The following is a 25,432-nucleotide window of genomic DNA, read 5'->3' on the forward strand; positions in this document are numbered from 1 at the left end:
CTCCCCAGGAACCCGACTTGGGGCTTCAATTACATGTCCTATATTAATTAATCCAAGTTTGAAGGATCCAGAGATGAAGGCAAAGCCAGCTGTCAGAACTAGAAAGAATACCGGATGAGAGTGAGGTGGTCCTGGTTGGGGCAGAGAAGCAAGAACAGAAGGGATGAGATGAACTTTTTTTTTTTTTTTTTCACTGAGTTAGGGTCTCACTCTAGTCCAGACTGACCTGGAATTCAGTATGTAGGCTCAGGGTATCCTCAAACTCATGGTGATCCTCCTACCTCTGCCTCCCAAATGCTAAGGTTAAAGGTGTGTGCCACCATGCCTAGCTGAGATGAACTCTTATACACTACTTTTGCAGTATCTGTCAAAAATTATTTTAACCATTAGCCTTCATAGAAATGTCAACATATTCACACAGTTTAGTCTAAGGATATAAAACACTTGATTACTGTTAGATGGAACCAGTCTTGTTTTCTAAATGGGGATTTACAATACCAACCTATTTTCACAACTTAATGATAGATACATTTATTTACCCAAGGTAAATTCAACCAATTCACCTTTTCCCTTTTATTTTTTTCTGGGGGGTGGGGCAGTACTAGAGATTGAATGCATGCCTTAAGACTGCTAGGCAAGAGCTCTATGCCTGAGCCATCCCTTATAGCCTCCCATCCACTTTTAAAATGAAATTATGGGGCTGGAGAGATGGGTTAGCGGTTAAGCGCTTGCCTGTGAAGCCTAAGGACTCCAGTTTGAGGCTCAATTACCCAGGACCCATGTTAGCCAGATGCACAAGGGGGCGCACGTGTCTGTAGTTCATTTGCAGTGGCTGGAGGCCCTGGCGCACCCATTCTCTCTCTCTGCCTCTTTTTCTGTCTGTCACTCTCAAATAAATAAAAATTTTAAAAATATTTTAAAAAATGAAATTATGTTGACCACTGAAGCATTTTCCTCTGGGGGTAAAGGCAGACTTAGACATGAAGAAAGGATAGTTTTTAAAGTTGTTTGTTGAAAAGTTCAACACATGTGTTCTTTTGGGCTGAGACCAGAAGGCAGAATCATCTCAATGGCTTGCAATATTGATGAATCCTACCACACAATAAATGAAACTCCTGTACAGACGCCAAAGAGCAGGAATACATTAGTACTTACATTTATTTCACGTATGCAGTTTACACACTCATTATTGAACAAAACTGGAATGCAAACAAATATACAAATACCATAATAAGCATTATCAAATAAAATAACTGGCACTAGTGTTGTAAGCATATTAATGGACTTGGTGAGGACAGTGATGGAAGGAGACTGCAGCCCATGACATTTTTCTTTTTCATCAAAAGAAAATGCTCGGTAGCACCATAATGGTAATACTTAAAGAGAAACACGTAAGAAGGAACATTTTACCTGCGATCACGGAGGCCAGCCTGCTCTATTTAAGTGAATGCTGTAGCAAGGGAACAGTGCAGGCAGTATTTTGGCCAACTTCTGCTCATGTCAGTTGAGCATCTTCCATGAGAGAAAAAAAAAATCAAAAGGAAACTCAGCCAACCATCTGTGGATCATTTGTGCAAGCTTAGTACAAGCACTGTTCTGCTCTGATTTCATGGCTCAAAAGATACAGTTAGAACTGAGACTAGGTCAAGTTACACGGACTCAAGCCTGGATGTGTCTTTGGTAGGCAAACACTTCTTCAGCATGGTAATCAAGTACATGCAGGTTTCTCTATTTCCTGTATTTTTTTCAGCATAAGCCCCGATGACTAGCTAGGGAGGACTTGATGGAAAGTACAGCAAAATTCTTAAATGAGTACACCCTTAAAACCCAGTCTATCCCAAAGGCACCAAGAATCAATGGGGTACAAATTTCCCCTTACTAAAAGGTGACTCTGTAAAATACTTACAACTTAACGGGATTTGATTCTGCAGTTTTACATGTCATTATTTGTTACTGTCAATACGTGTAGTTACCTTTTTATTTTTCTTATAAAATGGCATCAACAACACACAAGATATACTGAGTACCAGGTATTTCTATTCCAAAGTGGTGCAAAACCAGTCACAGTCTTTCTCAAAGTGTCTAAGTATCCAAATGGTTGCCAATGGGCTGCATTAAGCTTTATATATCCACATTGCATATGAAGAAAAAAATGAAACTGTAGCCCAGTTATAAATAGAAATGTTACAAAGAGTATCATATACCAAGTAACCTGTCAACTTCTTTTAAACAGCACTGCTTAGTGGTTTCAATAAAATGTCACTAACCACTTATTCCTAAGCCTCAATTTTTCGCCATTAAGAATGCTGTGGAGCAGCATTAGTACTTTATGATTATAAATTAAGCCACATTTCTATCTAAAATACACAGGTTATGTGCTCCAAGCAATGCTTTGTGACAAGCACACAAAACATCCTTTGTTCTTAAGATTTATTATTCTCATAATAATGCACTTTTAAAGCCTTCATTTCATAGTTGGGGAATTAAGATCCACATGAAACACAATGCTTTGCTGAACACAAAAAATGCATTATGATTACAAAACCTGGCTTGAAACTTAACAGTCACCTAAGAGTCCAGCCGGCTCCACACAAGTTCTTCAGTGCTTATTACTTTGCAGCATAGGTGGGTCTAAATTTCAGTCTGAATTGCAACTTTTAGTTCCATTGGCTGATGGGAGTGATTGTTATTTGTTTCTTTCAGTGCATCACCAAAATATAAATCCACACTAGGTTTTACTCCGCCGTCGCCATGTTCTTCAGCAGTGCGATGTGCCTGAGGGACTTCTGAACATGACGCCGTTTTGGTAAGCAGAGAAATGCTACACTGATGTGCTGAATTTTCCAGACGGTCATTTTCTACCTCGGGGAGGATGTTAACGGTAGCAAAGCGGGCATGATAATCACTGGAACCATGACTACAAGAAGTTTTCATGCTTTCTAAGTCAGAACAGCTAAATTCTGAAAAATGACTAGAGTGGGAATCCGCTACAGATGGCATACTGTCGCTGAGGGAGGGAGCCTCGAATTCACTTGAGTTCGTGCTTTGTTGCTCTAGCAACTGCGCGTCCATGTCCTCTCTGGTCTCATTTATCTTCGTGTTGCCCTTTTTCCTCAATTTGCCGCTTTTTGATTTTTTCCCTACTGTTGCTTCTTTGGACCACTTGGTGGCACTCGATTTACCTTCAGGCAGGCCGCTGGATGAACCCCCATGCTGGCTTCGAGAAGCGCTGCCATCGTCCACACTGCTGCTCCCACTGTTGTGCCTGAATTTAGATGGCTTTGACTCAATATCCACTTGCACTTCCATGCTGTTTCCTTCTCTGGAACACAGGAGTGACAAATAAAAACCATTTAAGGGCTTGAGCGACGGCTTAGCAGTTCAGGTGCTTGTCTGCGAAGCCTAAGGACCAGGTCCCCAGTTCCCACATAAGCCAGATGCACAAGGTGATGCATGTGTCTGCAATTTGTTTGCAGTGGCTGGAGGCCCTGGCATGGCCATTCTCTCTATCTGCCTCTTCTTCACAACTAAACAGCCAGAATAAAATAAAAACCATTTGAGGTTTCCTTTTTATTTCTACACAGGTCATAGCAAGGGGGTCAATGACTATATACAGAAGAAGGTGTTGGAACATTTAATACAGGACATAGTCTACCAACATAAAATTGTTTCAGTTTTTAAAAATATGAATAGATACAATTACTGTTATTCTGTTCTAGACGACATTTGCCCTTGCTTTCTTGGGCCTACAGCTTTAATACAATGTGACTTACACACCACAAAATTCACCCACAAATCAGTGACACCCACTGCCTAGCTTCAGGACATGTTTCTCATCCCCAGAGGAAGCCCTGTACTGAGCAGCAGCAGTTAGTCCCCATTCTTCCGGCACAAATCTACTTTCTATCTATCAGTTTCCCCACTTTGAACATCTCACCATTTCCTTTGCCCAGAGAACTTAATAGCTGGTCACCATTATTCACTGAGAATTCTCCCCAATTTTAAAAAACTGACTTTTTAACAGTGTTGCCTTACTTGTCCAAGGGGATGTAGGAATTCAGGATAGACCCCGCCATGGCTTTGGTGCTGGCATTATCACTCACTGTTCCCAGGCTGACTGTGCCAGATTCGCCACTTAGGCTGTACCGTTCCTTCTGGATGTCTGCTTGGACTTCCAACCTTAAAGAGGAAGGTATTAGATAAAACTCAGCATTATTTATAATTCAACAACTGTAAGACATATCTTTAAATATTTCAGTTATAAATGTTAATGATGAGAAGTTATTTTTGACAGTATTTGTTTTGTTGCCACTTGTTTGATTATGCAAATTCTACTGCAGCACCCTGAGCAGGGAAAGATTTGCTGTCTGCCAAGGGAGGTGGTAAGAGACCACTACTAGAAGGAAAAGACAAATTTTAACTTAAGATTCCCAGTATTTTCCCCAAGATGTAGTAATTTGTCATGTTTCAATACCAAACACAAAGTTAGAATATATTAACCATTAAACACGACAAAACAGTGAATCAAAAATCCTTAAAAATAGCCGGGCATGGTGGCGCACACCTTTAATCCCAGCACTCGGGAGGCAGAGATAGGAGGATCGCCATGAGTTCGAGGCCATCCTGAGACTCCATAGTGAATTTCAAGACAGCCTGACCTAGAGTGAGACCCTACCTCGGAAAACCAAAACCAAAACAAAATAAAACAGAACAAAAAAATCCTTAAAAATGGTTCTATAAAAGCCAAGCGCCACATGTTCTCCCTCATATGTGGATCCTAGCTACAGATGATTGGGCTTCTGCGTGAGAAGGAAAATACTTAGTAGCAGAGGCCAGTAAGTTAAAAGAGACATAAAGGGAAGAGTAAGGAAGGGAGGAGGGTACTTAATAGGTTGGTATTGTATATATGTAAGTAGAATGATTGAGATGGGGAGGTAATTTGATGGAGAATGGAATTTCAAAGGGGGAAGTGCGGGGTTGGGGAGGGAGGGTATTAACATGGGATATTTTTTATAATCATAGAGAATGTTAATAAAAATTGTGAAAAGATTAAAAAAAAATTTTTTTAATGGTTCTATAAAGCACCCCCCCCCATACCCTGCTGCTGGGGAATTAAATTCCGGGCCTTTCTTTATACAAGCAAGCAAGGCAAGTGCTCCACTACTGAGTTTCATTCTCAATCCATATCTAACTTTTACAATAAGAGATAATAACATGTACCACTACAATTTAAACAGTTTCTGTTCAAATCAAGCTAAAAGATAATCACTGCTTTATCTTATAATCCATCAATTTTCTTCTATAGTAAATCAAGTCTCATAAACAGAATAAAGGCTAGTAAATTAGAAAAAGAAACAAGGAAGGAGAAAAACAAGCTACTTTCCCCTATTTCTCTATACTGATGTTCTCTATACTGTTAGAGTTAGTGAGAAGTGACCATTAACACTATCCTGGCCCAAGTTGACTTACTCTGGCGGTCCTGACCCTCCCAAGCCTCAGGCCACATCCTATCTACTAACAACCAGCTGTCACCCCTAGAAGGAAGGTTTGGGCTAAACAATGCCTGCCTTTACTTTACAGGAAGAAGTTCTGGCATTCATTTATCATATCCAACGTGGCAAGTACAATAAAAATTGGCAGAATGCTCATTTTAGACTTTGTTTTACCCATTAAATGAGTATATGGTGTTAGGAAATTCAAACAAAGAAAAACAATCATCTTACTGTTTCCAATAAATTTCACTGACTTTCTTTTTTTGAAGTAGGGTCTCATTTTAACCCAGGTTGATCCTCCTACCTCTGTCTCCCAAATGCTGGGATTAAAGGTATGTGCCACCATGCATGGCAATTTCTTTCATTCTTTTTTTTTTTTTTTTTGAGGTAGGTAGCCCAGGCTGACCTAATTCACTATGTCTCAGGGTAGCCTCAAACTCATGACGATCCACCTACCTCTGCCTCCAAGTGCTAGGATTAAAGGTGTGCACCACCACTCCCGGCGCCAATTTCATTTTTTTTAAAAAAAAATACATATCATTTATTTGACAGAGAAAAAGGGAGAGAGAGAGAATGGGTGCGCCAGGGCCTCTAGCCCTTGCAAATGAACTCCAGATACCTGCACCCCCTTGTGCATCTGGCTAACATGGGTTCTGGGGAATTGAACCAGGGTCCTTTGGCTTTGTAGGCAAATGCCTTAACTGCTAAGCCATCTCTCCAGCCCTAAAAATATTTTTATTTGCATTTGGGAGGCAGAGGTAGGAAGATTGCTGTGAGTTCAAGGCCACCCTTAGACTAGTGAATTCCAGGTAAACCTTGGCTAGAGAAACTCTACCTCAAAAATAAATCTATCTGGGCTGGAGAGATGGCTTAGCGGTTAAGCGCTTGCCTGTGAAGCCTAAGGACCCTGGTTCGAGGCTCGGTTCCCCAGGTCCCACGTTAGCCAGATGCACAAGGGGGCGCACGCGTCTGGAGTTCATTTGCAGAGGCTGGAAGCCCTGGCGCGCCCATTCTCTCTCTCCCTCTATCTGTCTTTCTCTCTGTGTCTGTCGCTCTCAAATAAATAAATGAAAAAAATAAAAAAAAAATAAATCTATCTATCTATCTATCTATCTATCTATCTATCTATGCATATTTAATTTTACATGGGTACTAGGGAATCAAACCCAGGTCATCAGGCTTGTAAGCAAGTGCCTTTAACTGCTGCACCATCTCTCCAGCCTCTAAATTTTTTTTTGAGGCAATCCCAACAGACTGCCACACCCCCTTTTTAAAAAAATATTTTATTTTTCTTTATTTATTTGAGAGATACAGAAATAGGCAGGTAATCAGAGAGAGAGAGAGAGAGAGAGGGAGGGAGGGAGGGAAAGAGAGAGAATGGGCATGCCAGGGCCTTTAGGCACTGCAAACGAACTCCAAATATGTGCACCCCCTTGTCCCTCTGGCTAACGTGGATCCTGGGGAATCAAACCTGGGTCCTTTGGCTTTGCAGGCAAGTGCCTCAACCACTAAGCCATCTCTCTAGCACTCCGCCTTTTTTTTAAATGTGTGTGAGAGAGAGGGAGAATTGTCACACCAGGCCTCCACCATTGTAATTGAACTTGAGGCGCATGCGCCAGCCACCTTGTATGTGTGTGCAACCTTGCACACTTGCATCACCTTGTGTGTCTGGCTTATGTGAGACCTGGAGAGTCGAACATGGATCCTTAGGCTTCACATGCAAGTGCTTTCCTGCTAAGCCATCTCCCAGCCCTAAACTTCTTTTCTGTTGCTTTTTTTCGGAGTAGGGTTTCACTCTAGTCCAGGCTGACCTGAATTTACCATGTAGTCTCAGGGTGGCCTCGAGCTCATGGTGATCCTCCTACCTCTGCCTCCCAAGTGCTGGGATTAAAGGTGTGTGCCACAATGTCTCATTCTAAATTTCCTTTTTTAGCCTTAGAGTAATTATCATGCTTTGTGTTCAAAAAAAAAAAAATTTTTTTTTTTTTTTTTTTTTTTGGTTTTTTCGAGGTAGGGTCTCACTCTAGCCCAGGCTGACCTGAAATTCACTATGGAGTCTCAGGGTGACCTCGAATTCATGGCGATCCTCCTACTCTGCCTCCCAAGTGCTGGGATTAAAGGTGTGTGCCACCACGCCCGGCTCTGTGTTCAAAATTTTTATCTAATTAGTACCTTTTACTTAACAAAACAGAAAGAAAACAAACCAAAACACATGACTATTTCTTACCTGTTAAAACAGTTTACCATGGCACTTCCAGACAGACTTCCTGTTATACTAGCTCCAGCGAGTGCCATAGTGCTGGCCGTTTCACTCAGGTTGTCTCTGATAGCTCCTATTCGATCCATGTGGCTTCCACTTGCACTCAAGCTGCCCGTCAGGCCACCGACACTTCCCTCTCCTATGCTGGGGTTGTGTCTTGCTTCTGCTACTGATGTCGTGTCTACACCCAAAGAAGTCAAAGCAGTTGATGTTATTTATTCTCCTCTTAAATACTTCCATGATTTCGGATGGAACATTAGATTACACAAAGTATAAAGCACACAGGAACAGAAAAGATGTCTGGAGTGAAGGATACATAACTATGGGTTAAGAGTAAAGGGACATGGCTGAAGAGATGGTTTAGCAGGTAACAGCACTTGCTTGCAAAGCCTGACATCCTGGATTCAATTCCCCAGTACAGACAGATACACAATATGGTGCATGTATCTGTAGTTCATTTGCAGGGTCGAGACCCTAGTACACCCATTCTCTCTTTCTCTCTCTTAAATAAATAAATAAATATAGATTTTTGGGGTAGGGTCTCACTCTAGCCTATGTGGACCTGGAATTCACTCTGTACTCTCAGGGTGGCCTTGAACTCACAGCAGTCCACCTACCTCTGCCTCCTGAGTGCTGGGATTAAAGGTGTGCGCCACCACACCTGGCTAATAAAAATATTTTTACTCTTGGTTTCCCACCAGGAATAGATAGTAAGAATAGATAGTAGTGCTGAAGACTCCACATACTTGGGCTGCAAGGTCACTGAGAAATCCTGCTGGAACTGAGCTGATAACCTTCTCCATGTAGATTAGCTGACAGAAAGTTAGAAAAAACTAGGCTGCATGAAGTTCAATGAGAGAGAGAAATACCAGTGGAGATACTCAACAGTGGACACTGCAGGCCTTAAATTTGGTCAGCCAGGCCAAATGAGTCAATGGGTGCAATAGTAGCATGTCTGTTAGGGGGAAACCAACTGCCCTCTAATTGGGCTGGAGGCTTGCTCCATGGGAGGGAATACATCCCTGATACTGAAAACCTACAACAGGGGTAGTCATGAGTCCCAGGGGTGTAATGTCTGCGGCTGTCTGGCTAAATGTATATACTATGCTCATCAACCTGCCCAGTAAGCACTTCTCTTAATGATCACACCCATATATTAATGCTACTTTCACTTTTGGTTAGAGAGCCTTCTCTTTTCAGATGGCAGTGACTTAGGGATGACTCAAAAGGCATCATGGTGCTATAAAGAAGTGACAGAGATACATATCTTTTGAAGTGTGGAGAGGAAATAGTACTTTATATTCTTTATCATATCACTTTTTGTAAGTGTTGAATATATTCCTGTTTATTTTTCTATGTTCTGTTTTGTAGCCTTAAGAAGTGTTTCAAACATATCTGAATGTATAAAATAAGCGTAAATGCCCTACATGGTGTGATGCTGCATTATATATAAAACTGTGTGCATATATTAAATTTTGTCTGTTGAAAAAAAAAAGTGACAGAGGAGTGCTCAGCACTACAATATCTCTATCTCATCTTCCAAGGCTCAGGGTCCATTGCGGAAGAGGTGGCGGAAAGAATGTAAGAGCCACAGGAAAGATAGGACTCCTTACAACATGCTCCCTCAGACACAAAATGGCCTAGATATCCATGACCTCACAGCGCCTGACATTACCTACACAAGACCCTCATAACAGGAGGAAAAGATGATGATGTCAAGATAAAAGAGAGACTGAGAGGGGGAAGGGGTATGATGGAGACTAGAGTTTCAAAGGGGAATGGGGGGGGAGAATTGCCATGGGTTGTTGTCTACAATTATGAACGCTGTCAATTTAAAAAGAAAATTAAAAAAGAAAGCACCTTTAAAAAAATATATATATATTTTGCTTGGTTTTTCGAGGTAGGGTCTCACTCTAGCCCAAGCTGACCTGGAATTCACTATGGAGTCTCAAGGTGGCCTCAAACTCATGGCGATCCTCCTACCTCTGCTTCCCAAGTGCTGGGATTAAAGGCGTGTGCCACCACACCTGGCTTAAAAAATATTTTTTTAAAGAAGAGTAAAGGGATGTATTTCAGAGAGTATGGCTGGATCCAGCTGGGGAGGTGGTTCAATTGGAACAGTGCTTACTTAGCATCAGAAAGTCCTGGGTTAGATCTTCAGCACTGTATCAACCAAACAGGCATTAGTGTGGTTCCTAGAATTCTGGAAGTAAAAGGACCAGAAGTTCAAAGCCATCAGCCTCTACCACATATCACGAAGCATGTTTGAGGCTAGTATGGGCTACATGAGACTCTGCCTCAAAAAAAAAAAAAAAAAAAAGAGAGAGAGAGAGAGAGAGAGAGAGATATAAAAGCAAAAAAAAAAGAAAAAAAAGCCAGATGTGGTGATGTACACCTTTAATACCAGCAGTGGAGAGACAGAGGTAGGACTGCTGTGAGATCAAGACCAGACTGGGACTACACGTTGAGTTCCTGGTCAGCCTGGGCGAGGGCGAGACCTTATCCCGAAAAAACAAACCAAAACTATAGTCTAATCTTACAGGACTTTTCACACGCTTTGTGCTGAGGGTTCATGTACTCATGCCAGTATGAGTTCTTACTACAAAATCATATTGTGACTTTAAAACTACAGGAAAATAAAGCAAAATTGAGTGAGAAAGTAATGACAAATGTGTGTACATAAATTCCTGCACACCATTCTATACGATATAATCAGGGAAGGCAATCGGTAAGGTCACACTTGCAAGAGATTCAAGGGAGTGAACAAGGGAGCCATGCAGTTGTCTAGAAGAGTAAGCAGAAGTATAATTGTCATCTTCATGAGGGGTGGTATAGAGAAGAAGGTGACAAGAGATTAATTCGACAGGGTAGAACAGGCCACATGGACAACAACAGGGTCTTTGAACTCCCTCCCCCCCAGGCAGTTAGATCTCACTGGGGAGTAGTGAGCGCATGAAAGACCCGGCACGACTGGTATTTCTGAGGTGTGATGATGGCTACACTACAGAATACTGAGTGAAAAGCCGGCAGAGCAGTTAGGCTATCACAACAGTAGAGAAAAGAGGACAGTAGTATTGACTACTGCAAAAGCAGGGGGGCAGTGTAAGAAGTGGTTGAATTATGGGTCACGGGGCATAATGGGTTATGAGGGAGTCAAGGTAAATGCACGGGGAATAAAAGAGCTACTGCACTGAGGGTCAGGGTGATGGAAAGAGCAGATTTCAGTGCGTCTGCAGGCCAAGTTTAGCTTGATGCTCTTGTTTGGCACCCATGTGCAGGTTGAAGAGGTAGTAAGTTACATACACAACTGAGAAGTTCAGCAGAGCGTTACTAGCCTGGACAAAAAATGTACACAACTGTCAGTCTATGTAGTTTTTAACAGATGGTTTTGCACAGGGAGCAGTACAGGTATCTTAGAGAAGTGTGAGAAGTGGGCTCTGGGAAACTCCAACACTAGGGACTAGGAGAGAAAAACGAACTGTCAAAGAAACTGAGAGATGGCTTAGAGATATGGTTAGAAATGACTGCCCAGAAGACAGCTGAAAATATGCTTCCAGCAATTTACCACAGTAGGGGTACTGTTTCATTAAAATGAGGACACAACAGATCTCTAGATTTGGTAACATGGAGACCACTGGTGACTGGGTAGAATGGTAGGCATAAAATTCTGGAGTGGTAGGAGGAGAAGTCTGACTGGAAGTGAGGCCAACAGAGAGCAGAAGGTAACAAAGGGGTCTTCCTTTTTACACTTCATCTCATTTCTCTAAGACAAATACATGCAATAAAGATTGCTGGTGAACAGAACACGCGCATTTTAAAGAAAGTTTATTAACTTATGCTTCTTCTGGCATAAAGGTCTTTTTAAAGCTCTCTACATAGGCCTTTTTAGTTTTCTTAATTTCTTTCTTTTTTTTAAATTTTTATTAGTATTTTCCATGACTTCTTAATTTCTTTCAGTTATTGTTCTAGTTGATATTTGTTTGAATAACATTGGGATAGAAGTATTTTTGACTTATTGCATCTATAATTCTGTTCACTGCCTTTCCCTTTGTGTTTTTTTCATATTACTCTGTAATATATTAAGTAAGATGTTAGATGAAAAGAATAGGATTTCTAAAACATGTAGGAGTTAGACACTCAGAACTGTTCTCTTCTTTCTCACACATACACTTTCCTTTGCTAGTTCATGTCATAGATGTGTTTCTGGATAAACAGTATTAAGCCTAGTAAAATTCTGATTCCCCCCCTCCCCTACTTCAAACTACCAGTGAGCACATTTTCTTCCTTGGCTTAAAGGACTTACCTATAGCTGTGTTTGTTCCACCAACATTTATATCATTTTCATCATCAAATTCAATTCTGACTCCTTTTCCATTGCCTGCTGAAACTCCACAACCTCCACTTCGGCAGAGAGAAATTGGAACAACACCATACACATAAGCTAACATAATAGGAACGCCGATACCTAAAAGGGAAATTAGTCATTGTAAACCAAAAAGTAAATCACAGAAACACAAGGCACAGAAATTCTTTTACAAGAGAAGGTGCCCAGGAGGAAAGTGCTAGGTTTTTGATGACCTGGTAGAACATATACCTAGTCTTAAAGGACAAAAGCAAATTCAAGGCACCCAGACAGTGTTCAGATGACACATATGAGAGAAAAAGAAAGAAACTGATTTGTCATTGATTGTGTAAAACTTTTTCTTTTAAGTGTTGGGGGAAGAGGCTACATCCACTAACAATTTATCAACTACTCCAAAACTAGGTTCTTCAGTCTACAGTATAAATAGTTACTTGAATAAGGAACTTGCTGAAAGTTCAATTTAAATCATCTGTAAACTTAAGAAGTAACTTTCCCACTGGAGAGATGGCTTAGTGGTTAAGACCTGCAAAGCCTAAGGACCCAGGTTCGATCCCCCAGTAAGCCAGATGTACAAGGTAGCACATGTGTCTAGAGTTCCTCTGCAGCAGCTAGAGTCCCTGGCAGCACATTCTCATTCTCTCTCTCTTGCTGTCTGTCTACCTCTTTCTCTCTCTCAAACAAATATATACTTTTTTTTAAAGTAACTCTTGCTGGGTGTGATGGTGCACACCTTGAATCCCAGCACTTGGGAGGCAGAGGTAGGAGGATCGCTGTGAGTTCGAGGCCAACCTGAGACTACATAGTGAATTCCAGGTCAGCCTGGGCTAGAGTGAGACCCTACCTCAAAAAAATAATCAAAAACAAAAGTAACTCTCTTATCAACAATTTAATACCATGCTTGAAAAAAAAATTCTCTAAACTGCATAAAATTTGAGATGATTTGTGTTTTTAAGCATTTCTTACCTACAGTCACTGCAGCCACTACAGGAGACACAATTACAGACAAGGTTACGCCACCTGCTATGGCCAGATTTCTTTTATGCTTTGAAACATCCTTGCCTTCATATCGATTATGAATCTGAAATTAAAAATAGAAATGGAGATAGATTATTAAAAGGAAAAAAATTACTATATTCAACCTTAAAGGGTAGCTCTATAAAATCACAAACTACATAATTTCTAGATAGTTTCTTTTTTTTTAACAAAACAAAACTGTTAACACATGACTCAAAACACTGTCAACTTGTTTACAGTTTAAGCTTGCTACAATGCTACACTTCAGCCTCCCAAATACAGAGACTACAGGTACGAGTTATGTCTGGCTTTGCATGTTTGGCAAAAAGAGTCATAATTATACCTAAGACTTCAACAATGGAGTAAATAATCTTTCCTCTGTAAATTATTTGTAATATGTGCTTTTAAGTATCCTAGTAAAAACAGTTTGTTTGCAGTAAAACTATGTTTAAGTCAACAACATGAAAAATTATAAACTAGTTCCTATATTGGAGATTATCAACTAATTTTGTAATGCTAAGAATTAAACCTAGGGCCCATGCAGACTTTGAAAGTTTACACTGGGCTAGGGAGATGACTCAGAGGTTAAAGGCACTTGCCTGCAAAGCCTGCTGGCTTGGTTTCAATTCCCTGGTACCCACGTAAAGCCAGATACAAAAAGTGGCATGTGGGTCTGGAGTTCATCTGCAATGGCAAGAAGCCATGGTACCCTCTCTTCGGTCTTCCCTCTCTCTCTCAAATAAATAAAAACATTTTGCTAACTGTGGTGCCACACACCTTTAATCCCAGCATTCAGGAGGCTGAGGTATGAGAACTACTATGAGTTCAAGGCCAGCCTAGAAGTACAGAGTGAGTTCTAGGTCAGCCTAGGCCAGAGACTCTACCCCAAAAAACAAACATGTAAAAACTTAGATCGATGATGGCTTATGTAAATATGCATGTTCACCATCACTCTTCAAGTGAATTTTTGTTTTGCTTTTTGGTACGAGGCAACTCCTACACACACATCAAAATAATTTTAAAATAGCATATATTTTGATTTTCCTGATTATCAAATGTATGTTCACTACAAAAAATGTAACAGCTTTATGGAAGAGGGCCAATTTTATCCTGACTTTGGCTCCACAATTCAGAAATAGAATTTTAATTGCCTTAGCAATCAATTTAAAGGAAAACAGATTCTGACTTGACACAAGGACTGCATACATATACATACTCATGAACACACACATATTTAAAAAAAAGAATTCAAGAACTAGCTAATCGTTCTTTGCTTAAGGACATGTGTTGTTTAGCCATTAACTTTCATTTAAAAAAATCTTACGGCCAGATGTGGTTGTGTGGACCCTTTAATTTCGGCACTCAAGAGACTGAGGTCCAGAGGACTGTTGTGAATTTGAGACCAGCCTGGGGCTAGAGGAAGTTCCAAGTCATCCTGGGCTCTACCTTTAAAAATCTAAACAAAAGGGCTGGAGAGATGGCTTAGCGGTTAAGCGCTTGCCTGTGAAGCCTAAGGACCCTGGTTCGAGGCTCGGTTCCCCAGGTCCCACGTTAGCCAGATGCACAAGGGGGCGCACGCGTCTGGAGTTCGTTTGCAGAGGCTGGAAGCCCTGGTGCGCCCATTCTCTCTCTCTCTCCCTCTGTCTGTCTTTCTCTCTGTGTCTGTCACTCTCAAATAAAAAAAACAAAATTTTAAAAAAATCTAAACAAAATAAAACAAAAAATCTTATAGCAGGGCTGGAGGGATGGCTTAGTGGTTAAGGTGTTTGCCTACAAAGCCAGAGGATCAGGTCTGATTCCCCAGGACCCATGTTAGCCAGATGCACAAGGCAGCGCACATGTCTGGAGTTTGTCTGCAGTGGCTGGAGGCCCTGGTGCACCCATTCATAATTGTCACTCTCTTCTCTCCCTCTTTCTCTGTCAAATAAATAAATAAAAGTAAAATATTTTTTAAAAAGTCTTATAGCAAACATATACCTGTAAGAAAAGCATTAGGCATCCTTTAAACTTTATTTTATTTTATTACTTATTTAGTTTTCCAAGGTAGGGTCTCACTCTAGCTCAGCCTGACCTGGAATTCAGTCTCAGGGTAGCCTTGAGCTCACAGCAATCCTCCTACCTCTGCCTCCCAATTACTGGGATTAAAGGTATGTGCCACCATGTCTGGCTCCTTTAAACTTTATGCTCAAAGTTGGATGTATAATGCAAATAAATGTACTAAAGGTTTAAGAGTCAACTAATTTTAAAGGAAAGTAAAATTTGCACACATACTAGCTTGCCAACCATTGAAAGTTTATCATTAAAAAAATAGTAACGTTTTGTGTATGTGCTGGTTTACTTTATTGTACTGGGGCAGGATCTCATGCAGGCCAGGGTAAACTCACACACGAATGCAGCTGAAGACCTTCAACTTCTGACCCTCCTACCTCTGTTTCCCATAGGGTTATAGGCATGAACAATTTTCCCCATTTATGCAGTGCTGAGGAAATGAACCGAGGGCCTCCTGGCATGCTAGGTAAGGATTGTAACGGAGCTTTATCCCCAGTCCAAGTCAGTAGGTTTCATAATGAAAAACAAACCCCAGCTCTTATCCAAAAACAATGCAAAGGGACACACTAATAGTTCAGATTAAGCCAGTGCACTAACAAAGAAGTATTTACCTTGCGGCCCACATACACAGGAATACCAATAATCATGGCAGGAATAGCAATGCCCGCTATTAAAGCAATTCCTACAGGAGCACCAACCAGGGTTCCCAGCTGCCACAAGATTTTCTTCTTTCGGCTCCAGGGTTTCTTCCCCCAGAAAGTACAACCTGATGGACTAATGGGAACAATTATAAAACAACTGTTGGGAAATAACACAACAAATTACTACAATACATTAAAACAATAGACTATTCATGGAAAAGTCTCATACTTAAGACTTTTCCCCTTTTCTTTACATCTTGAGTTTATTTAAAAGCTAGAAGATTAAGATCCTCGATATAATTATATTAACAGGATACTGCTGTGATTTAACATTTATCCCTAGTTCTCCAAACTCCTCAAAACCTAAACTTTTGAAGAATAAACTAATGTAAAGCATGGTTATTTTATCCCTATTTTAGGCATACAATTATGTGGTTACATCATACTATGTGATTATACCATAAACCCACAAATGAAAAAATTTATATGAGAAAATAAAGAACTAATATAATTATAGGCAAGCATCTTAACCACTAAGCCATCTCTCTAGGCCCAAAACTAATATAATTGCATAGGATATTAAATATGAGTATTCAAGTTTAACAGCAACACCAAAAAGGAACCTTTATTTTCTTTTTTGACTCAGTTATTAACTCTGATGACATAGGAATTTGGCACCTTCAAGTCTATATAACTAGAAATAAAATCTGCCCTTGTAAATATTTTATAAAATCTCAAGCATAGGCTGGAGAGATGGCTTAGCAGTTAAGTGCTTTCCTGTGAAGCCTAAGGACCCTGTTTCAAGGCTCGATTTCCCAGGACCCACGTAAGCCAGATGCACAAGGTGGTACAAGCATCTGGAGTTTGTTGGCAGTGGCTGGAGGCCCTGTTGCGCCCATTCTCTCTCTCTCTCTCTTTCTGCCTGTCTGTCGCTTTCAAATAAACAAATAAAAATAAACAAAAAAGTATTTTTAAAAATGTCAAGCATAAAAATGCTTCAAATGATACTTTACAAAAAAGTTCTCGGTTGGGTATGGTGGTGCACACCTTTAATCCCAGCACTCGGGAGGCAGAGGTAGGAGGATCACCATGAATTCAAGGCTACCCTAAGACTACACAGTGAATTCCAGGTCAGCCTGAACTAGAATGAGACCCTACCTCAGAACAATGGGAAAAAAAGTTCTTAAACTGGGCGTGGTGGCGCATGACTTTAATCCCAGCACTTAGGAGGCAGAGGTAGAAGGACTGCCATGAGTTCAAGGCCACCCTGAGGCTATATAGTGAATTACAACCTGAGCTAGCACAAAACCCTATCTCAAAAAAAAAGAAAAAAAAGCTGTTTTATTCTCTTTCTCTCTGCAACTCCTCTGTACCTCTGCCTCTAATAAATAAGTAAATCAATAATTTTTTAAAAAAGTTCTTTTGATTTACAATATAAAGTCATATTCATATATAAGTAGTTCCCTCCATAAGCTTACCTTAGATAATGTAAATCAGAGATTTCTTTCATACACAGCCAACAAAATTCACAACCACAGACAGCACATGTCATGTGATTGCAACTCCCATCATTCATCTTTATTATATAAGCAGCACATCGTGGACATGGCTTTATGTCATCAGCTATTAGGAAGACAGAGACATTAAGCAAATGATTTCTAGTAACTAACAATGGTAGCACTGCCAAACCAAATTTTACCAAGTATAGTGAATTCACTAACTGACAACTTTAGCCCACACTTTTAGTATATAAAACATTTTTCTTCCTTTGTGAGAGAACCTACTTTCCACTAAAATTTTTTTTTTTTTATTTTTGGTTTTTCGAGGTAGGGTCTCACTGCAGCCCAGGCTGACCTGGAATTCACTATGGAGTCTCAGGGTGGCCTCGAACTCACGGTGATCCTCCCAACTCTGCCTCCCGAGTGCTGGGATTAAAGGCGTGAGCCACCACGCCTGGCTCCACTAAAATTTTTAATTGAAAAAAATTTTAAATTGTAAACATTTTTCAAACTTCATAGCCAAACAATGAGAAGAAAAGAGAATTAAGACTGAGTTGGATCAAGGACAGCCCTGGGCAAAGCGGACTACAGCAGAAAGCCTTTCTCATGCTGATTTCATAGCTGTCTTCTGGGAGGGACATGTCCTAGGACACTGGGCCAGACACCTGAGTCTGTGGAAGATACTCTCAATGCTGTTCCTTTAGCGAAGGAACACCAACAGGAAGGGGCAACTTGGCACTAAGCTGAGTACTAGATACAAAGCGCTGAGAGTTGAGAGTTCACTTCTCACTTCTAGTACCATCAACTAAGAACACTAAATTACAGGGAGAATAAAAACAACCACGGTTAGTTATTTTGATGACTGTTTTTATATTTTTGTTTTTTTTTAACATCTGTATTAGTTTTGTGAAAGGGTCTCATTTATCCTAGGTTAGTCTTTGACTTACTATATTATATACTTCAAGGATAACCTTGAACTTCTGATCTTCTTGCTTCCATCTCCCTAGTACTGAGATTACAGGCCTCTGCCACCATGCCTACTTTACTGGGGATTGTGCTAACTAAGGTACAACCCAGCTTCATCATTAGTTACTTTTGTTCTTTTATTTATTTATTTATTTATTTAAATGTTGTTCGTGTATGTTCCTTGTATAATAAGTGTGGTTACAATGCACAACTGTGCCAAGTTAAAAATCAAGTAGTACATAACTTTAGGAATCAACAAAGGACAAGAATTAGTATTAGCAAGCTGTGTTTTCTAGCTATAAATATAGAGTTTAAGAAAGATACTTAGGGCTGGAGGGATGGTTTAGCAGTTAAGGTGCTTACGTTCAAAGCCAAAGGTCCTAGGTTCAATCCCCCAGGACCCACATAAGCCAGATATAAAAGGTGGCACATGTGTCTGGAGTTCATTTGTATTGGCTAGAGGGCCATGACACACCATTTCTCACTCTCTTTCAAATAAATTAATTAAAAAACTTTTTAAAAGAAAGGTATTTATAGCACTAACAATGGACTTTGAGTATTTGTCCCAATGTATTATATTACAAACATTAAGCTACAGTCTAAGTATTATGCTCAAAATGTTTAAATAATTTTTTAAATTTATTTGCAAGTTTGTGTGTGGGGGAATGAATATGAATGTGGGCACACCAGGGCCTCCAGCCACTGCAAATGAACTCCAGATGCATGTGCCACTTTCCACATCTGGCTTCACATGGGTATTGGGTAATCAAATCCTGCTTGTTAGGTTTTGCAGGCAAGTAACTTAACCACTGAGCCATCTCTCCAGCCCTATGCTCAAATTTTGACTGATTATTGGTGAATCAATCGATCAATTAATTAGCTCGTTTATTTCCTTAGTACTTCTTTTCTAGGGCAACAGTATTCTTAAGAATTCATAATGGAGGCTAAGGAAATGCCTTAGTGGTCAAAGGTGCTTGCTTGCAAAGCATTGATGGCTTCGGTTCAATTCCCTAGTACCCATGAAAAGCCAGACTCACAAAGTGGCACATGTGTCTGAAGTTCATTTGCAGCATAAGAGGTCCTGATGCTTTCTAATAAATAAATTTTAAAAACTGTAACGTTCACAATTAGTGTGTTATTGATTCAAACAATTTTGTACTATGCAGTCATGCCAAGACAAATGTTAATTACTAAAAATAAAAAATATCCATAAGTTATGATTTAAAAAGTGTTCCTGGGCTGGAGAGGTGGCTTAGCAGTTAAGCGCTTGCCTGTGAAGCCCCAGGACCCACGTTAGCCAGATGCACAAGGGGGCGCACGTGTCTGGAGTTCATTTGCAGTGGCTAGAGGCCCCGGGGCGCCTATTCTCTCTCTCTCTCTCCATCTTTCTCTCTCTGTCGCTCTCAAATAAATAAATAAAACAAAAAAATATTTAAAAAAAAGTGCTCCAGCGTGGGGGTAGTGGTGGTGGTGGTGGTAGTGGTGGTGCATGCTTTTAATTCCAGCACTCAGGAGGCAGAGGCAGGAGGATCATTGAATTTGAGGCCAGCCTGAGACTACACAGTGAATTCCAGGTCAGCCTGGGGCTACGGCAACACCCTACTTGCCTGTGAAGCCTAAGGAGCCAGGTTCTATTCTCCAGGTCCCACATAAGCCAGATGCACATGGTGGCACATGCATCTGGAGTTTGTTTGCAATGGCTAGAGGCCCTGGTGTGCCCATTCTCACTCTCTCTCTCTCTCTCTGTGTGTCTAATAAATAAATAAATGAAAATAAAATCTTTTAAAAAAGAAAACAACAACAACAAAAAGAATGCTCCAAAGAACAGAAAATCTGCATTATAAATTTTAAGCATGGGGTATAGAGGAACAAAGTAGGGCAATGCCAAAAACATTTAGTGTTGTCAAATAAAAGAAATGCTAATCCTATCTGCTTAAGCATCAGATTAACTGATAAACATCCTCATATTGTAATATACTCAACAGTGTATTCCTATATACTGAGACCGTTAAAGATAGAAGTGACAAGACACAAAATTTGACCCTAGTGCATGCAACATCAGAAACAAATTCAAAGATACAAAAGTAACATCCCTTTAGTCTTACCGTTCTAAAACCAGCATGTAATGGTTTACATTGTGATCCTGACCATGAGAAATTACCTTGATTAGGTTAGTTAAGGTGGGAAGACTCACCTAAACTATAGGGGGACCACTGCATGAGTTGGGGGCCTGGACTGTATACATGAAAAGGCAGCTGGCTGGGCAGCAGCATTTGGCACTCACTGCCCTCTGCTTCCTCCCTTTACTGACTGTGGTCGGCTCTCCTCAGCTCCAGCTGCCAAGATGGACTATACCCTGGAACAAGCTGTGAGCTGAAATAAACATTTCCTTCCTCTTTCCTTAAGATCGGATTTTTGTCAGATATTTTGTCCCAGCAACAAAGTTGACTAATATACAGCACCATAAGCAATAATTTTTAAAATGATCTTGCGTGTGCTTAAACTGATACTACATTTGCAAAGTTCACAAGTTCCTTCAGTGAGGCGTCCTAGTGTTGCACTACTAACATAAGCTACATCACAGTAGCTTCTATGAGGAAGACTAACAGTTGTTTGGATAATTAATTTATAAAATGCTCAATTAGAAATTAACATAGGGGATGGAGGGATGGCTTAGCGGTTAAGGCGTTTGCCTGCAAAGTCAAAGGGCCCAGGTTCGATTCCCCAGAACCCACGTTAACCAGATGCACAAAGGGACACACGCATCTGGACTTTGCAGTGCAGGACCTAGCATGCCCATTCTCTCTCTCCCTCCCTCTTTCTCTGTCAAATAAATAAATAAATTAAAATATTTTTTTTTAAATTAAAAATTAACATAAGCCATTTCTGTGCTTTAAAAAATTTTCTAGTGGGCTGGAGAGATGGCTTAGTGGTTAAGCGCTTGCCTGTGAAGCCTAAGGACCCCGGTTCGAGCCTCGGTTCCCCAGGTCCCACGTTAGCCAGATGCACAAGGGGGTGCACGCGTCTGGAGTTCGTTTGCAGTGGCTGGAAGCCCTGGCGTGCCCATTCTCTCTCTCCCTCTATCTGTCTTTCTCTCTGTGTCTGTCGCTCTCAAATAAAAAAAAAAAAATTTTTTTTAGTGATGGTCTAGATACAAACAAATCTCTTGCAAATGACTGGTTTCTGCATCCCTAACTGATGTGGCTAGAACATTCATTATAAACCAGGTCATGTTTCAACCTTATAGATATAAGAATTGTTAGTATCTTCACTTTAAAGATGTGGCAAGGGGGATTGGGGAGATGGTTCAGTGGTTAAAGGCACTTACTTGCAAAGCCTGCCAGCCTGGGTTCAATTCCCCAGTACCCATGAAAAACCAGATACACAAAGTGGCACATGTGTCTGGAGTTTGTTTGCAGTGGCAGGCGGCCCTGGTGCATCCATTCTCATTCTCTCTTTGTTTCTGTCTCTCTCTCTCTCAAATAAATAAAATTATTAAAAATAAAATAAAAATGAAGCAAATAACTTGCCCAGTGTCATACAAAGAATGACAGGAGAACCTGGAGTTTGAGTCCAGGGAGTGGGTTCTGGAGTCCAATTCCTTACTCTATGTCTGAGTGTTCTATGAGCAAGAAATACCTACCCATGAAAGGAATGATCATTTCAAAGCAAAACACCCAATGGATGGAAGAGAAGGGTTGATTTGAGCTCACAGTTTTGAAGGGAAGTATTATTATAGTGTGGTAGTTTGAATCTATGTTCTCTAAGAGATTAAGGTGTTATTGGGTTTGTAGCTCTGCCCCTAGCAGGCTACACGGTGGGCGGATCCCCTTGGGGTCCAGTCCTAAGGTGTTATTGGGAGTGGACCTGAATTCCAGCACAGGGTACACAGAGTGCCTAAGCTCTGCCTGGGGTTCCTGGAGTGTGCTGACTTATGGTACTGGTGGTGTTCTCTCTCTCTGTGTGGACCTGTGAAAGTGGGCCAGCTTCTTCTGCCATCATGTAATGTCCCTGGATCTGTAAGCTTCAAATAAATCCCATTCCTCCAATAAATTGTTTCTGGTTTGGAGGTTCATCCCAGCAAGGTGAAACTGACTAGCACCATGGCAAGAGCAGGAAGCTGGGGCATCATGTTTCCCCATGAAGCAGGGAAGTAGTAGTCTTGGCATGGAGCTGGCTTATATTATCCCAAAGCCCATCCCCAGACACATCTCCTCCAGCAAGGCTCCACCTCCCAAAGGCTCCACCAGCTGAGATCTAAATAGAAGTCTCAAACACTTAAGACTATGGGGGGCATTTCACATTCAAACCATCATGTGAGATGCATTCATTATTCATGTACAGATCCCCAGTTAATTTTCAAATTTGTAGCCAAAGACATCTTGAAGCTTCAAGCATATTCCTAAGACATACATAAAATTAATTAAATACATATGTAAATTTAAAAACATATTTCACAAAACATTTGAATTAGGATTTTAAGAATATCATTTTTTATTTTTAATATTTATTTGAGAGAGACAGAGTGAATATGGACATGCCAGGGCCTCCCATAAAGGAGCTCCAGATGCATGGACCACTTTGTGAACCTGGCTTTACATGTGTACTGGGAATTTGAACTCAGGAAATCAGACTTTGCAAGCAAGCATCTTTAACTTCAAAGCCATCTCTCCAGCTCATAAATACTGTTTTTTTAATGTTTAATTTTAATAATAAATGTTTAATTTTATACTATTTTTACAGTTATGAATAACTGTAAATTATTATAGGTGATATATTCAAAGTTAGTTATTTTATTAAATGTATTTGTTGAATTTTGTATAACACGGTTTTATGAATAAAAGGTAGACTATCTTGGGCTGTCTGTTATATAAATAATCATGACCATTTCCTTTTGGGGAACAATAAAATCTTTCCAAATCAATAATAATTTTTTTTAAGCAAGAAAAAAAAATCTTGCCAAGTACCACATCCTTATGCTTTACTTATTTCATAGAAATACACCAGTGCTTCTGGGGTAGAAACACTTAAAACATAAGGCACTTTTCAACAGTGAAGGGAGAACAGAAGGTAACAGTAACTAAATACTTTTTATATTAAAATCACTAAGCATTCTGTGTCAATACCTTACTTTATAAGAATCAGACAGAAATACCTGCAGCTCCAGACTCTTGACTATAACTAATGGATGAAGAGCGTATGGTTCTCAGACGCAAACTCTGGGCTCTCTCTTGTCGAGCAGCATCACAGGTCTGGTTTGGATGCCAAATCTGTTTACAATGGTAGCAAAACTCTGTTCCACAGCCTTCTCGCCCACAAGTTAATTTTGGACAGCTGGCACATCCAAATGCTATCACAGCATATCTTGAAAGAAGAGAAAAATGATTTAAAATCTGATATAAGAACTGTTAAGAAAGAATCCAACTAAAATATTATTTTGAAAAGTATATCCCATATATGCACTAATAGTTATTAACCTATGAAAATGAGAAAAAATATAAATGAAAACATATAAATTCCTTAAAAACATTTTAAAAGTTCCATTCTTGACTTGTAATTTTCAAGTTTTAACTTTTAATTAGGATGCCAAGCTGTCTTTATCCTAATCTTGACTTTGTAAAAAAAAAACTGCTTTAAGTTAATAACACATGTACAAAGCAAAGACTAGAAGAGGGGTTGGGAAGAGGGCTCAGCCTCTGGATGGTGCTCAACACAGAGGTCCCCAGTCTAGCTGGCCATGAGCTTCTGGGATATCCTCTATCTCTGCACCTTTTTCACTGGAGGCTCCCTGAGATTAGCTACCTGCCCTAAGTGTCTGGCTTTTATGGTGCTGGGGATTCAACCTTGGATACTCATGCTTGCTTCACTGAGCCATCTCCCAAGCCTACCTGTTACTTTAAAAGACAGAACAAAATAGAAGTGATTGGGGCTGTAGCTATAGAGCACTTGCCTATCATCACCTAGGTTTGGGTTCAAGCCCTAGCACCAAAAAAGGAGGGAAGGGGTGGGGGTAGGAGACAGGAAGAAAAGAGAGGGAGAGGGAAAGAGAGACACAGAAATGATGTTAAAGGCACTTGCTTTTAGAGCCTGCTGGACCGGCTTCGATTCCCTAATACCCATGCAGTTCACTGGCAGTGGCCAGAGGCCCGGATGCACACCCATTCTGTCTTTCAAATAAATACTTTAATAAAAAGAGAAACAACTTAGCAATTAAAATGTAATGGACATGAATCATCTATATCCATATTAATGACATACTATGCCAATTTATAAATTCTGTCATCTTATAATTTATGCGTGAATATTCTTTTTTTTTTTTTTTGTTTTTTTGAGATAGGGTCTCACTCTAGCTCAGGCTGATCTGGAATTCACTACGTCGTCTCAGGGTGGCCTCAAACTCTCAGCGATCTTCCTACCTCTGCCTCCCAAGTGCTAGAATTAAAGGCATGCACTACCACGCTGGGCAAATATTCTTATTTTTGTTTCTAAGCTACATGCTAAAATGTTTGTGTCAAATTCCTACCCAAAAGTCCACAAACTGGAATTCAATTAAGAAGTAAATTGGAAAGTGTTGTAATGTAATGTGAATGTGAATTGTACCCCATGTTTGAACACTTGGTCCCCAGTTGGTGGTGCTGTTTGGGAAGGTTTGGAACCTTGCTGGAGGAAATGGGTCACTAGTGGCAGGCCTTGAGGTTTTATATCCCAGCTCTGTTTCCTGTTTGCTCTCTGCTTCCTGACTGCCCATGCGACCAGCTCTGCCCGCTGTTCTGGCCCCATACCTTCCTTATGATAATGGAATGTATCCCTTTTGACCTTTAAGCCAAAATAAACCCTTTCAACTTTCCTTCCTTAAATGCCTCCTATCAAGTAATTTATCACAGAAACAAAAAAAATTAACTAATACAGCATGTGTAAAGAAGAACAAATGGGTAAGAACTGGTGTGACAGTGTCCTCATGTAACAGTACTATGTAATATGTATGTATGTATGTATGTATATTATATATATACATACATATGCACATATACATATATAAATATACATATACATACATACACATACATATATAATGAAAAATTTGAATATAGAAAATAGAAATTGGAAAGTTAATAATTTTGGCCCTTTTTTTGAAATAATAGCTATGA

At 40.2% G+C, this 25,432-nt stretch overlaps 1 protein-coding gene across 3 annotated transcripts in view; it reads right to left on the bottom strand.

Moving 5' to 3' along the window:
* Positions 1 to 1,140: 1,140 nt before the first annotated feature.
* Rnf19a (ring finger protein 19A, RBR E3 ubiquitin protein ligase) overlaps positions 1,141 to 25,432 on the bottom strand; it is a 43,668-nt gene continuing 19,376 nt past the window's right edge. For all 3 annotated transcript variants that reach the window (XM_045143138.1, XM_045143137.1, XM_045143139.1), the window contains exons 3-10: positions 23,440 to 23,648; positions 17,298 to 17,442; positions 15,790 to 15,952; positions 13,079 to 13,193; positions 12,056 to 12,217; positions 7,720 to 7,933; positions 4,036 to 4,179; positions 1,141 to 3,322 (exon numbers count right to left, since the gene is read on the bottom strand). In XM_045143138.1, the coding sequence (XP_044999073.1) occupies positions 2,632 to 3,322; positions 4,036 to 4,179; positions 7,720 to 7,933; positions 12,056 to 12,217; positions 13,079 to 13,193; positions 15,790 to 15,952; positions 17,298 to 17,442; positions 23,440 to 23,648 (1,843 nt within the window). In that variant the 3' untranslated portion in view covers positions 1,141 to 2,631. The remainder of the gene's footprint in view (positions 3,323 to 4,035; positions 4,180 to 7,719; positions 7,934 to 12,055; positions 12,218 to 13,078; positions 13,194 to 15,789; positions 15,953 to 17,297; positions 17,443 to 23,439; positions 23,649 to 25,432) is intronic.

This window comes from Jaculus jaculus, chromosome 2 (genome assembly GCF_020740685.1).
Source record: "Jaculus jaculus isolate mJacJac1 chromosome 2, mJacJac1.mat.Y.cur, whole genome shotgun sequence".
NCBI lineage: Eukaryota > Metazoa > Chordata > Mammalia > Rodentia > Dipodidae > Jaculus > Jaculus jaculus.